The 13,977-nt window shown below is 48.1% G+C and overlaps 1 protein-coding gene across 10 annotated transcripts in view; it reads left to right on the top strand.

Annotated features, from left to right (window-relative positions):
• BCORL1 (BCL6 corepressor like 1) overlaps window positions 1–13,977 on the top strand; it is a 59,510-nt gene that overhangs the window by 19,196 nt on the left and 26,337 nt on the right. For all 10 annotated transcript variants that reach the window (XM_023525489.1, XM_023525488.1, XM_023525487.1 and 7 more), the window contains 4 exons: window positions 4,003–4,093; window positions 4,377–7,649; window positions 12,044–12,209; window positions 13,284–13,364. In XM_023525489.1, coding sequence (XP_023381257.1) covers window positions 4,003–4,093; window positions 4,377–7,649; window positions 12,044–12,209; window positions 13,284–13,364 — 3,611 coding nt within the window. The remainder of the gene's footprint in view (window positions 1–4,002; window positions 4,094–4,376; window positions 7,650–12,043; window positions 12,210–13,283; window positions 13,365–13,977) is intronic.

The following is a 13,977-nucleotide window of genomic DNA, read 5'->3' on the forward strand; positions in this document are numbered from 1 at the left end:
CAAAATGGCCTTCAGATTTTATATTTGACTTTTATAACCCTTGGCCAAAGAGCTGTGTGTGATTGTTGCAATGTCTCTCCCATTTTTTAGAGAAGACATGGCTCTCCTGTGCTTGCTGGTGTTTAGTTGTTGCAGATCAATCACCTAAAACACAGAATGATATGGTGTTTCCTTGGGTAAATCTTAGAAGTGTGTGCATGGGTATGTATGCACGAGGGGGAGTGTTGGTAATTTTTAAGGGAAAAGGAATAGACATCTTTATGTGTATCTACTTTCTTTCTCCGTTGTTAACTACAGGTTCAGGTTAGGAGAATAGATCTTTTCATTTTTTAAAAAAGCCATTAGCACCCGATTGCTTCTTCTTTATACTGAGGAACAAATTAGAGTGGACTTAAAAGGAATTTAATTTTAGAATATAAAAGTCAAGACCAAGGAAAATAACATAAAATTCTTCCCAGATCTGCATAAGAAAAGTATTTTCCTTTGTATGTGAGGTATGGCCTTAGATATTTACGGAATGGTCTGGGGGAAGGCAGGGTAGTGGTATTGATTTGTGTAAGTATTCATTGGCAACTAGTTATAAGTCGTTGAGACTGATGCAGAGATCTGGACTAGAGCATTCAAAAAAAATCAATGCACAAGTTACCTTGGTTCACTGTCCATTCTAAATGCCTGCTGAGAAAGGAGCAGGGAGTGGGTCCAAAACATGGTTTTCCTTCTTTATGGACCTTTCTTGGGATATTAAATTACCAGATATGCCTAGTAGTTAATATGATCTTTTAAGTATTGTCACTTCCGATCTCATCTACCCTTTATCGTTGCCTTCCTGCTACAGTCTGGGCTGTGATATAGCTGATTTCCAAAATATGATCTCACCTTATTTAAAAACCATCTTCCTTAGCCCTTTACAACTTGTAGAACTTAAACATCTTGAGTATGAAGCTGCATCTGTAGCTTAACTCCTAAAGATATGTTTGGGAAGCATGTCCAACTTCATCAGATGCAGTTGAGGACTGCCGGGACTGGGAATAGGGGCTTCTGCTGGCTCCAGGTGGCTGACTCTAGTCAAACCTCCAGCTAAATCTTTCTGTTTCCTTGCTTGCTTCCTTTCTTGCACCCATTTATTCTTTTGATCAACAAACATTTATTAAACCCATTGAGAGCAAACCAGTCGTCACGGGACATTGGTGGTGAGTGCTATATAATGGCATGTACAGGTCCTCTGGGAATCTAGATGCAAGAATGACAAACTTCCTGGGGGAATAAGGAAAGGCTTCCCTGAGGCAGTGACATTGGAGTCAGAGCTTGAGGTATGAGTAAGAGTTTGAGGAGAGGGTTGGCATTTCCCACACAGTATGTTTAGGGAAAACCCTGTTTGGAATGAAGGTGGTCTTGGAGTGTGGTAAGACTCAAAGCAGAGAAAGGCACCATGGTCTGGAAGATAAGGAGCCTAGTGTGTGCCGTGAAGTCAGGGCCCAATGGGAATTGTAAAAGACCTGGTCTGACAGTAGTGCTATCCTTTAATAATTAGGAAAACAGCCTGGAATGGTTATGGCCAGTTCTGGTTTAAATTCAACAGAGCCTTGAGTGTAACAGCTCAGGGTCATCTCTGTTGGGAAGAAATGGTGGTGGTGGGATTGATTTTCAGTATTAATTGAAGACTGCTTTGACCCCTGCCCCTCCTCCCAGTCACCCAAACCCTCCTCACCTTGCCTTGTTGACCCAGCTCTCCCAGTGTACCCCCACCCCCGGCAAGCTATTCCTGTCCCAGGTTATTCTCTCAATGGAACAATTTAATGTTTGCTTAACTTTGCACACCCCTATTCTCAGATGGTTTGAAATGTGTCCTCCTGACATTTTCCCAGAGCCTTGGGGGCTGGCCCTCAGGTGTGGGATGGCTGGAGTAGGCAGGACTGCTGCTCCTGTTGCCACCTCTGCTGCCACCTCCAGAGTCTCTGGGCTCGTGGCTAGCTCTGTGTTCTCTGGTGGCTGCCTTGGAGGGCAGAGTTTCTGCTTTCAAGATGATTTTAGGCCAGATGGGAGCCAAACAAGAGGAGTATGAGGTAGCTCCCCTTTGCATGGCCAGGAGGGGAAATCATGTAAATAAATAGCATCTTCCCTCTGCAGTTACTAATGTGGGATTGGAAGAGATGGGGGTACTGCTGCTTTTTTTCCCCTTACCACCAACCCCCCCAAAACCATCCCTGGCAAGTCTAGTTGGAACACACTTTTCTCTCAGCCCAAAGCTGGCGATAGTTCTTGCTTTTCTGGTCTCTCAGGAGTTGTTGTCAAAGTATGTTTTTCCTTTCTCTCAGGCCTCCCTTCTTCCCCATCCTTGAACTTCCTTACTGCATTTCCAGCTCTTGCCTCTCTTTACCATCATTTCTGTTTGTCACCAACAATTGTTGCCAGCAATGGAACTCTCCTAATTCTGGCAGCTTAGCTGCCTTTTAAAGGGAAGAAGCCTCTCACCCCCACGGCCAATTAGCCCCCTCTGGAGCCCTGAAAAGATGGCAAGAGGCCCACGGTGATTCCCTTTGCCTTTTTTCCTTCTCTTGCCCCATGTACAGTTTTAGAGTCCATAAATAGTGCCCTGTTCCAGTGGGAGGGAAGGAGTTAACAGGGCCTTCACCATTCTTGTGGGGCTTGGCTGTGGGCACCCACACTGCCTTCTGGCTAAGGTGACTGGTGAGGCGGGTACTGGCTTCTTCAGGGGCTTAGGGCGAGGTTCTGAATGACGGAGGAAAAACCCAAGTCAGTCCACCTCCCCAGAGGTGCACAGAGCATTCCTGGACTTTGACCCCTAGGGACTGCAGTGAAGCACTCCTGTGGGAGCTTTACTCTTGCACCCAAACCTCCCACTGGGCCACTCACACCATGGCTGCTGCCCCCCTGTGTCTTCCCTAGGACGGACAGTGGTATGTTTGTCCTTTACTCAAACTATCAAACTTCTAGTGGGTGTTTTCCTCTCTTCATCTTCACTCTCCCAGTCCAGTCTGACTTTCTTTTTTCTTTCCGAGGGGGGAGGTCAGGATGTACCATTTTCTAAGATTCTTATCCGAAATTTAGAGAAGACTTTTTGAGCAGGTCAGGATACAGTTAAGTTTTAAGACTCAATTCTCTGGTCTTGAGCCCTTCTTCAGTGATAAACCAATCTAAATTTTGGGTCTGTGGCCTTAAAGGCCTCCCTTTGGGATGGGAGAGAATGCAGTGGTGCTGGGAGGCCAAGGAGAGAATCGAGAGCTGGCAGGGGTGGGACACAGGCAGGGTAGAAAGGTAGGAGGGAAGGCACTGGCTTGTATTGGGTAGTCTAGAAAGAAGGAGGAGGTACCTTGGAGGGAATGAAGTTGTGCCCTTGCAATGCCCCTCCACGCCCAGCAACCTGGTAGCCTCTGATCAGTATCATTATGTACGCTAATAAATGTGTATCTGTTCTAGGTAAGCCCATTGGTTGAGTAGGTGATGATTCAGATTTAGAAATTTAGAACATGAAACACAGCAGAGGTGGCTATTTGTTTTAGGAAAGGATTACCCTTATGGTACCTGCAGCCTGCTTCCCTTATAGGCTTAAAACAAGATCACATTTAAGAGAAAAGCAGTCTGCATGCAGTTTTAGATCTTCTGTGATTCACCTCTCCCCTTCTGGCAATGCCTGGTACCTTGTAGATGGTCATTTTGATGGGGAAGCTCTGGGGACAAGGCCAAGGTGCTGAGATATTTTCTACACTCCTGGCAAGAACCCTTGAGAACAGGATACATGGCCCAAAGAGGGGAGTCTAGTCAGACCAGGCTCCTTTGCAGGAACTCGCAAAACTATGGATGTAGAGACTCCAGTTTGCAACCTGGATCCTCCAGTTCCTTGTTATTTCCCCTAAGCCACCAAGGGAAGCAAGATAGGAAGGTTTATGAGGCCTCAGGCAGACAGAGGGCATTCCGAGAAAGGTGGTGGTGGCCCAAAGACTAGGCCTCATGTCCCTTCTCTGGTTGTGTCTTTCATGCTAGAAGAGCACCTCTTTCTGATGAGGAGTCTACGACAGGTGACTGCCAGCACTTTGGATCTCAGGAGTTTTGTGTCAGCAGCAGTTTTTCCAAGGTAAGTGGCTGTGTGGTGTCAAATGCCACCCTCCAAAGGGTGGAGCTGAACTGCCCGGGCTATGTGCGCAGTCTGCCATCCTCAGAAGGGGGACAGGAAGGGACAGGGTATTTCCCAGGAATTGCTGTTTGTGAGACAGAACTTGGCCAGCTGCTCTTTGTTTCTGCCGAGACCTGGTTGGTCGAGTTGCAAAGAAGAGCAGCAGTCACCTCTCCCGGGCCTTGGGACACTTGCACCATCCACAGAGAGCTACTAAGACGGGCACGCTGCTCTGTCGTTGCAGGTGGAGCTCACAGCAGTTGGAAGTGGCAGCAATGCCCGGGGGGCAGACCCAGATGGCAGTGCAACAGAAAAACTTGGGCACAAGTCAGAAGACAAGCCTGACAACTCCCAGTCGAAAATGGACTATGCTGGGAATGTGGCAGAGGCTGAGGGCCTCTTGGTGCCCCTGAGCAACCCTGGAGATGGGCTAAAGCTTCCCCCTCCTGACGGTGCTGAGGCAAGCAACAGCAGGGCCGACTGCTCCTGGACTTCCCTCAGCACTCAAATGAGCAAACAGGTGGACTGCTCACCTGCCGGGTTAAAGGCTTTGGATTCTCGGCATGGTGTTGGAGAGAAGAATACTTTCATTTTGGCAACTCTGGGAACTGGAGTTCCTGTAGAGGGAGCCCTGCCTCTGGTTACCACTAACTTTAGTCCTCTGCCAGCCCCCATCTGCCCCCCTGCTCCCAGTTCAGCCTCTGTCCCGCCGTCTGTTCCGGATCCATTCCAGGTTCCCCTCTCTGTCCCTGCTCCAGTGCCCCATTCTGGGCTGGTTCCTGTCCAGGTTGCCACTTCGGTTCCGGCTCCTTCCCCTCCCTTAGCACCAGTTCCAGCTCTGGCTCCCGCACCACCATCAGTGCCCACTCTCATCTCTGATTCGAACCCCCTCTCGGTTTCGGCCTCGGTCTTGGTGCCTGTGCCAGCTTCTGCTCCACCCTCAGGCCCGGTTCCCCTGTCAGCTCCAGCCCCTACCCCTATCTCAGTCCCAGTTTCAGCTCCTTCCTTGGCCTTGATTCAGGCTCCTGTGCCCCCTTCCGCTCCGACCCTCGTCCTCGCGCCTGTCCCCACTCCAGTTCTGGCTCCACTGCCGGCATCCACACCTCCAGCAGCTCCAGGCCCTCCATCAGCGCCAATGGCAACTCCAACCCCATCCTCTGGCCCACCTTCTACCCCAACCCTCATCCCTGCTTTTGCTCCTACACCGGTGCCTGCACCCACTCCAGCCCCAATCTTTACTCCAGCCCCCACACCCATGCCAGCTGCCACGCCAACTGCGATTCCCACATCTGCACCCATCCCTGCCACCTTTAGTTTGAGTCGAGTGTGTTTTCCTACAGCTCAGGCACCAGCTATGCAAAAAGTCCCTCTTTCCTTTCAGCCAGGGACAGTACTGACCCCAAGCCAGCCACTGGTGTATATCCCACCTCCAAGCTGTGGGCAGCCGCTCAGTGTGGCCACACTGCCAACCACCCTAGGGGTCTCCTCTACTCTTACACTCCCTGTCCTGCCATCCTATCTGCAGGACAGGTGTCTCCCGGGCGTGCTGGCCTCCCCAGAGTTACGGTCTTACCCCTATGCATTTTCTGTGGCCCGGCCTCTGACTTCAGATTCCAAGCTGGTTTCTCTGGAGGTGAACAGGCTTCCATGTGCTTCCTCATCCGGCAGCACCAGTACCCAGCCTGTGCCCGATGGGGTCCCTGGGCCTTTGGCAGATACTTCCCTCTCTACTGCTTCTACCAAGGTGCTTCCAGCGCCACAGCCTTTGCTGCCAGCCCGCAGCATGAGCTCAGCCCCACCGCACCCCACCAAGATGCCGGGTGGCACCGAGCAGCAGACAGAAGGGACTTCCGTCACCTTCTCTCCCCTGAAGTCACCTCCACAGCTGGAGCGAGAGATGGCCTCTCCACCTGAGTGCAGCGAGATGCCCCTAGACCTTTCCTCCAAGTCCAATCGCCAGAAGCTTCCATTGCCGAACCAACGCAAGACACCCCCCATGCCTGTGTTGACCCCAGTGCACACCAGCAGCAAGGCCCTCCTCTCCACAGTCCTGTCTAGGTCTCAGCGCACAACGCAGGCTGCTGGCAGCAATGTCACCTCATGCTTGGGCTCCACTGCCTCACCTTTCGTCATCTTTCCTGAGATCGTGAGGAATGGAGACCCAAGCACTTGGGTGAAGAACTCAACTGCGCTGATCAGTACTATTCCTGGCACCTACGTAGGTGTGGCCAACCCAGTGCCTGCCTCCCTGCTGCTGAACAAAGAGCCCAATCTGGGCCTCAACCGAGACCCCTGCCATCTCCCCAAGCAGGAGCCCATCTCCATCATCGATCAAGGAGAGCCTAAGAGCACTGGTGCCACTTGTGGCAAGAAGGGTAGCCAGGCTGGGACTGAAGGACAGCCTAGCACCGTCAAACGTTATACCCCAGCCCGCATTGCCCCAGGGCTGCCAGGCTGCCAAACCAAGGAGCTCTCTCTGTGGAAGCCCACAGGGTCAACAAATATTTACCCACGGTGTTCAGTCAATGGAAAACCCACCAGCACCCAGGTCTTGCCTGTTGGCTGGTCACCATATCACCAAGCATCTCTGCTTTCTATTGGCATTTCCAGTGCCGGGCAATTGACCCCCAGTCAGGGGGTGCCCATTAGGCCTACCAGCATTGTTTCTGAGTTTTCTGGTGTGCCATCTTTTGGCCCCAGTGAAGCTGTGCATGGCCTTCCTGAGGGGCAGCCACGGCCTGGGGGTCCATTTGCTCCAGATCAGGACACTGGCACAAAGAACAAAACCTGCAGGATTGCTGCCAAGCCTTATGAAGAACAAGTCAGCCCTGTCCTCCTGACACTCAGCCCTCAGACAGGGACCCTAGCGCTGTCTGTTCAGCCTAGCAGTGGGGACATAAGAGTGAGTCAGGGACCTGAGAAATCAGAGAGCCATCTCTGCCCTGACAGCACTCCTAAGACAGAAGGCCCCCAGGGGACTTGTGGTCTGAAGCTGGTAGGAGATACGAAGCCTAAGAACCAAGTGCTGGCCACCTATATGTCCCATGAGCTGGTCCTGGCCACCTCCCAGAACCTACGCAAGATGCCCGAGCTGCCTTCGCTACCTCATGACAGCTGCCCCAAGGAACTCATCTTGGAGATGGCCCCAAGCGGCAAGAGGGGCTCCAGCACAGAGCTTTCGCAGCTTGGAAGCCAGGTGGACTTGGGGCGGGTGAAAATGGAGAAGGTAGATGGTGATGTGGTCTTCAATTTAGCTTCCTGCTTTCGGGCTGATGGCCTCTCAGCAGCTCCTCAGAGGGGCCAACCTGAAGTTCGGAGTAAGGCTGGGCAGGCTCGAGTGAAACAGGAAAGTGTAGGGGTCTTTGCTTGCAAGAACAAGTGGCAGCCAGACTCAGTAGTGACTGATGGGGTGACCGAACCTCTGCCACCCAAGAAAATGAAGTGTGGCAAAGAGAAGGATGGTGAGGAACAGCAGCAACAAGCCAAGGCCATGGCCCGGAGTTCCCATGGACTCAAGGTGAGTACTGGGCTGAGGTTGAGGGCAGGGCCAAGACACAGGGGGTCTGCTTTGTCCTGCAGATGTCAACCTTTTTTAACTGTGGTAGTGTTCTTGAGTAGCTCTGTGAACTGAACTGACTGGGAGGGCTTGTGTAAAGTGAATAATGACCTCCTGTTCCCTTTGTAAGTCACATTCTCCATATATGGTGTTTTAGCATGGGGAAGGGCTGGCTTGTATTTTGTAGGATGTGGGAAGTGATTTGGCCCCTAAAGCAAGGGAAGCCATTGTCCTAGATGAAGTTGGAAATCAGAAGGAATTGGCAAGGGAAATCAGTAACAGTCCCTTTCCTGCATAACCATTCTTTTGACTTTTCTGAGATGACTGTTGGCCTTCACAACTTGGGGCCCAGGGAGGGAAGGGGCCTTTGACAGGGTCGTTCTCTGCACCACTGGGGGAGTCCGCTCAGGATTTGCTTATAGTTTAGTGGGGCTAGAGCTAGTTTGGCATCTGGGCTTATGTGCCAGTTTCCTACCCCACAAATGCTTGGGGTAGCAGCTTTGGGATTCTGCCCATTGGGAATTTGATGTGAAAGGCTGGTGGGTATCTGGGTCTGGATTCTTAAAAGGCTGAGGATGGTGGAAGGGTTCTAGACAAAAAGATGGGCCACAAGGACTCAACTTGAATCCAGGGGTCCTCCAGAGAGGAACTGAAGGCCATTGGTGATCCTAGGAGATTATCGAAGCAGTTGATGATAGAGCTTATTCAAAATATGGAGCAAGTTGAAGTTCTGTCATCAAGCCTTTAAATTAGATGTTGATATACATTGATGAAAAAATTTCTAGCCAGAGCACCATGAATTTGTTTGTGGCAGTAGTTTGTAGTCTTTTTTGGACTATAGAGCGCTTTGAGAAGTAACGAGAGCTATAGACCCTCTCCCCAGAAACATAAGCTCAGAATCTTGCCAATAATTTCAAGGAATTCATGGATCTACCCCTTCCCCAAAGCTCACCCATGGACTTGAGGTTAAGAACCCCTGGGATAGAGTTCGGATGGGTTTTACTCAATGACCTCACAACTACCTCTGTATAGCAGAGATGTGCCAAGGAGAAATATAGATCATGACATAGTAGAGTATATATAGTAGAGCATTTGCTCAGGAAACTGGGATCTGCTCATGGTGGTAATAAAAATAATAATAATTCATGTCATTATAGATGTTGCTATTTGTTGAACTCCCACTGTATACCAAGTGCTTTCTGCATATGTCATCTAACTTAATCCTTACAATAATCCTATGAGGTAAACACTGCATCCAACTTACAGATAAGAAAATAAAGGAAACAGACTGAATGGGTAAGTTACCCAAAGTTACACAGCTACTAAATGGCAGGGCTGGAACTCAGACTCAGAACTCATTGGCTCCAAAGTTCATGTTCATCTTCAGCTATACCATCTTCCACTCTCCTTATGTATAGCTGTTTCACTGACCACTTAGCAAGTGTTTATTGAGCAGCTCCTACTTGCCAGTCCCTCCTAGGCAGTGGAAATACATCATCGGGAGGGCAGTACAATGTTTTTTTTTGTGAGGAGTGTGCTCTCTGGAGCCAGGCACAGTACCTGAGTTTGAATCTTGGCCCTACTTCTTAGCTGAGTGACATCAGTCAAGTTATTTAATCTCTCTGGCCCTCAGTTTTCTCATCTGTACAGAGACAATACTACCTACTCATAAGGCAGTGTAAAGATTAAATGAGATGATGATGTTAAATGTCCAGAAGAGACAAATCAATAGAGGTAGAAAGTAGGTCAGTGGTTGCCTAAGACTGGTGGGGATGGGGAATTGGGGAGTGATGGCTTCATGGGTATGGGTTTACATTAGAGGTGACTGAAAAAGTTCTGGAACTAGATAGTGATGATGGTTACACAACTCTGTGACTGTATTAAAAACAATTGAATTGTAAACTTAAATAAATGAATTGTATGGTGTATCTCAATAAATTATATGCCAACAAAGTTGTTTTTTTTTTTAAAAGAGTTAATGAGCTGATATATATAAATGCTGAGAACGATGCCTGTCACTTAGTAGGTTCTCAGTAAGTGCTAGCAGTCGCTGTTATTGTTAGTATTGCCAACAAAATAGATGTGGTCCCTGCTCTCACAGAGCTTATGTCTTGTAGATGATCCAGTGACAGGCAGGCACAGCCTCTTCCTATACTGGATGAACAGTTCACTGGGCCCACTGACAGATGCAGAGGGCAGAGAATAAAGTTACAGGATCAGGGGCCTTGAAGTGGCCCTTAGCAACAACCTTATAATGATTTAATAAATGTCCATTTTTGATGAGAACGAGTAACTTAGATCTTTATTTACTTATGTTCCATTTTCCTGAGAAAGAAACTGTTGATAAGCAAACTATGATCAGGGGTTAATTCAAAACAGCCCCTTTCAGGGCATGCCCCAATATCAGAAGAGTCGCCTATCTCCGACCTCACCTACCCCAAGGCTTCACAGAATCCTTGGGCCTACCGAATCATCAGAAAAGAAAGAGTTCTGCTTCATCTGGCACTGGGTGTTTTTTATTGTCTTCTCATCCTTTGGAAAACCTTTTTAAAACTCTGCTCACTGGAATATTCATTTTACACAGTCTCCCCATCCTTTCAACTTTTTGCCTAGGTTGGAGTACACAATATATTTTTACTCTCAGTGCTGCCCTTGCAGAAGATACAGACAAAAATCTACATGTTGTACTTGTTTTTGTCTGTCTTAGGAAGTAAAAATTAATGATCTGTACTTGAAAGAGCCAGCTAAAATGATATTTAGAAATAAATAGGACATGTTCAAATTTATGTACATGGAACTTTATTCTCCCTGGCTTAAAATAGTTTTTCTCTGGCCATACCTGAAGGTCAGATTTTAAGAAGCAGTTCCCCATCTTCCTCTTTCCTCTCCAATACTTTTTTTTCTCTTAACACTTTGGTTTGTAGGAACTGGCAGCAAGCAAAGAGGGGAACAGAACTTGAATTTTGAGCTCAGCTCTCAGCTAAATAAGAAGCAGGAGGAATTCATGGGATAGTAGGAATCCCTGGAATTTGATGGGGAATGGTGACTTCCCTGACTCTGGAGCATTGAGACACTTTCCCCCCACCCCCAGAAAATGTTCCATCAATAAGGTATCTGCCATTCCCTTAGTTGGAGTTAGATAGTGATAACCTTCTAGAAGGTGGCATGTGGGTCTCCTTGGGGATAGGGTACAACTTTTCCTAGGGCCTACTTTCATTGTTGAGACTTTTAATTTATTGTGTACTCCCTGGAAATCCCTGCCTTGCCCTATTTCTTGTTTGGTGGCATGGAGAGACCTCAGAGTTTATGAGCATATATGACTGTTAGGCTGAGAGTGTCCTTGCAATGTATAAGTACAACCATTGTGCTTATTTGACACACCAGTCAGTAGGTGTGAGCGGTGCTGAGCAAAACAGTCCAGGACACAGGTAGGGAAATTGAGACGTGAGGCCTGATGTAAAGAGGACCAGGCTAGGAACCAGAAGCCCTGGGTCTTAGTCCAAGGTCTGCCAATTTGCCAGTGCAAGTGTAAATGAGCCAACTTGCAGATTGGCCTAGTAAGTGGCAGCCCCTGGGTGAGCAGATACCGTGGGTTGTGTGTTGCCCAGGACAAATCATTTAACTTATTGTCTTGGAGCCTAAGTTTCCTCATTTGTTCAATGGGGATGATTTTAGCTTCTCCTCTCAGAGTTTTGGAGAATATCAAATCAAATAATAGAGTATTATGAAAAGTTGAAAGTAGTACAGAGTACAAAATAGCATTATTAATAATGCCTGGGCTTTCCCATGTCTTTTATGGAAAGTGTGGGGAGATTTTAACTGCTCCTGTGTTGTGCCTTTCTTCTTGCCTTAGTTGAATCTATTTTCTGGTATTCATTTACATGTGAACATAGACAATTTATCTTGGGTTGGCTAATGTTGCACATTATTTTCAGTTGTTGCTGTCAATACCATTCACAGTGAAGTTATTTGAACAATGTAGTCACCCAGCTTGCATAAGAGGCATTTTTGTTTTCTGCCCATCTCTCTATTGCTGTTTGGGTATAGAGAGTATGGGGCCAGATTTTGCACCTTTTAAAATGATTTTTGGTGTTTCTTTGGCTTATAAACGTAAACTCTGTAAACCTTTTTAAAATGATGGGGTATGGATGTCTCTGGGGATTAGCTAGGGCACAGGATTTAGTCCAGAAAATCCTCTCTAGCCCACTGTAGAAGGTAGCATGTAGCCCTTTCCCCTGGCCTCCACCTGGGCAGCTCGTGTCCATGTCAGAATAAGGGCACAGGGCTCAGCATTAGGAGAACTTTCTTAGGAAATGAAACTGATCCCAGACTTGACCCTCTATACCTCTCTACAGTGCCGGAAGCCACCTAGTGACCCCCAGGAACCCACCAAGAAAAGCCCCAGGGGGGCTTCAGATTCAGTAAAAGAGCACAATGGAGTCAGGGTAAAGCACAAGCACCGGAAGCCAACCAAGCCGGAATCCCAGTCTCCAGGAAAACGAGCTGATGGCCATGAGGAAGGTAGGCCCCCAGGTCCTGGCCCTCTGGGATGGGCTGCAGAGGGATCCCTATGGTAGGCTCAGGGGAGGGGCTCTGATACTGACCAAAAAGTGAGACTTCCTCACTCTGGAAGGAAGATGTAATTGACACCTCTGAAATCAAAGGCAAGGGAGAAGGGAAAAGTGGCTTATTGGGTTTGCCCAAGTCACTAGAATAAGGCACACCCTGAAGGCTGAAAGAGATGTTTTTTGGACAAAAAGTCAGTCCCACAACAGAGTAGCCAACCCATTACCCTGCAGTGGGTCTAGGCTCAGAGAAGAAATGGGTTTAATGAGGATCGAGACTAAAACAGCAGAATGAGGTCCATTACACTGTTTTCTCTACCTTTGGTGTATTTGAAAATTCCCATTATAAAAAGCTAAAAGTTAATAGCTTGCTAGCTAACTAGTTAGAAGGGTTTAGAGAAATCTTAAACCCTTATTGTTTAGGGACACACAGGATATTTGGGATGGAGAGGTTTGTACTTAGCCTGTATACTCTGCCACTAATAGTTCCCTGGCACCCTCATCAGAGAGGAAGCCCAGCTATTTCTGCCCACAGTAGCCTGTGTTCAGGGCCTTGCCCATCTGACATAACCTGCCTCTTTCTAGTTTGTTCTTATATAGCAGTTTCCCTCTTTCCACCACTTCCTGCTCTCCTCTTCCTGTCTCACCCAATCTTCTAAGCTTCATTGAGGTTGCATTTTTTTGGGACCGGCTCCAGTTCTGTTAGAACTTTGTGGATGTGCAGCAGCCGCACAGTCGCACAGGCAGCCTAGTCTTGTGGCATGTTGGCTAATCGATTCAGTGCACTGCCTTTTTTTGGTATCAGCAAAAATGACCCAACTCCTAATTTTCAAAAACCACCGGGAAATGTTCCTTCTCTAAAAGAGATACGTAGGTGATAGCATAAGGGGAGCCAATAAATGAAACCCAGGGAAAACGCAAACCTTCCCTTGAATTTTTTTTCATTCGAGCCTCTTAGCGGGGCTTTCCAGTTCTTAGACTTTGATTATGACATTTCTGCCTTTTGCCCCCAAATCACACATCACTTCAGGTTCCTTGGAGAAGAAAGCAAAGAGCAGTTTCCGCGACTTCATCCCCGTGGTTCTGAGCACCCGGACGCGCAGTCAGTCTGGTGAGTGAGTCTGAGGCTGTGTCCCATCTTGGCACTTCTCTGCCAAGAGAGGTAGCAATCTGGCTGAATGATTTTGCTGTTGGCTCAGGTGGAGAGTTGGGAATTTGATTCACTGTGTCAAGATGCCCAGCTGCTGGTGGTGACACGAGAGCCCGGGGTGGGGTCTGGGGGACATTGCCCACAATTTTAGGACTATTTGCTTAGCTTTTCAGAGCAAGGATTTAGCATCTCTTGTTGGCAGTCGATGGTGGAAAGAAGAAAGGCCTGCGCCACTGGGGAAAACTAGTTCTACTCTAAGCTTTGGCATCTAATGATTATTGGGGCCAATCTCAGGCACAGACATTGAACTTTCGAGCCTCTGTCTTATTGCCCTATGTGATAGGTGTTATGAAAATTGGAAATTGTCATTGAGTAGTCAGGGCCAGTAGAGTCACATTTGGTCTTCTGATTTTGTATTGGTCAACCCCCAGCATTTAAAAAAGATAGCCCTTTCCAGCCACCTCTATTGTCTGCTAGCTGCCATGTTGGTCCATAGTGCTGGAAATGGTTGCCCTGAGTCACCCAGATTTTCATGCAGGGTGGATAGAATGGGGAAGCAAGGCACAATGTAAAC

The sequence above is a fragment of the Pteropus vampyrus genome, unplaced genomic scaffold, assembly GCF_000151845.1.
Source record: "Pteropus vampyrus isolate Shadow unplaced genomic scaffold, Pvam_2.0 Scaffold566, whole genome shotgun sequence".
Classification (NCBI taxonomy): Eukaryota; Metazoa; Chordata; class Mammalia; order Chiroptera; family Pteropodidae; genus Pteropus; species Pteropus vampyrus.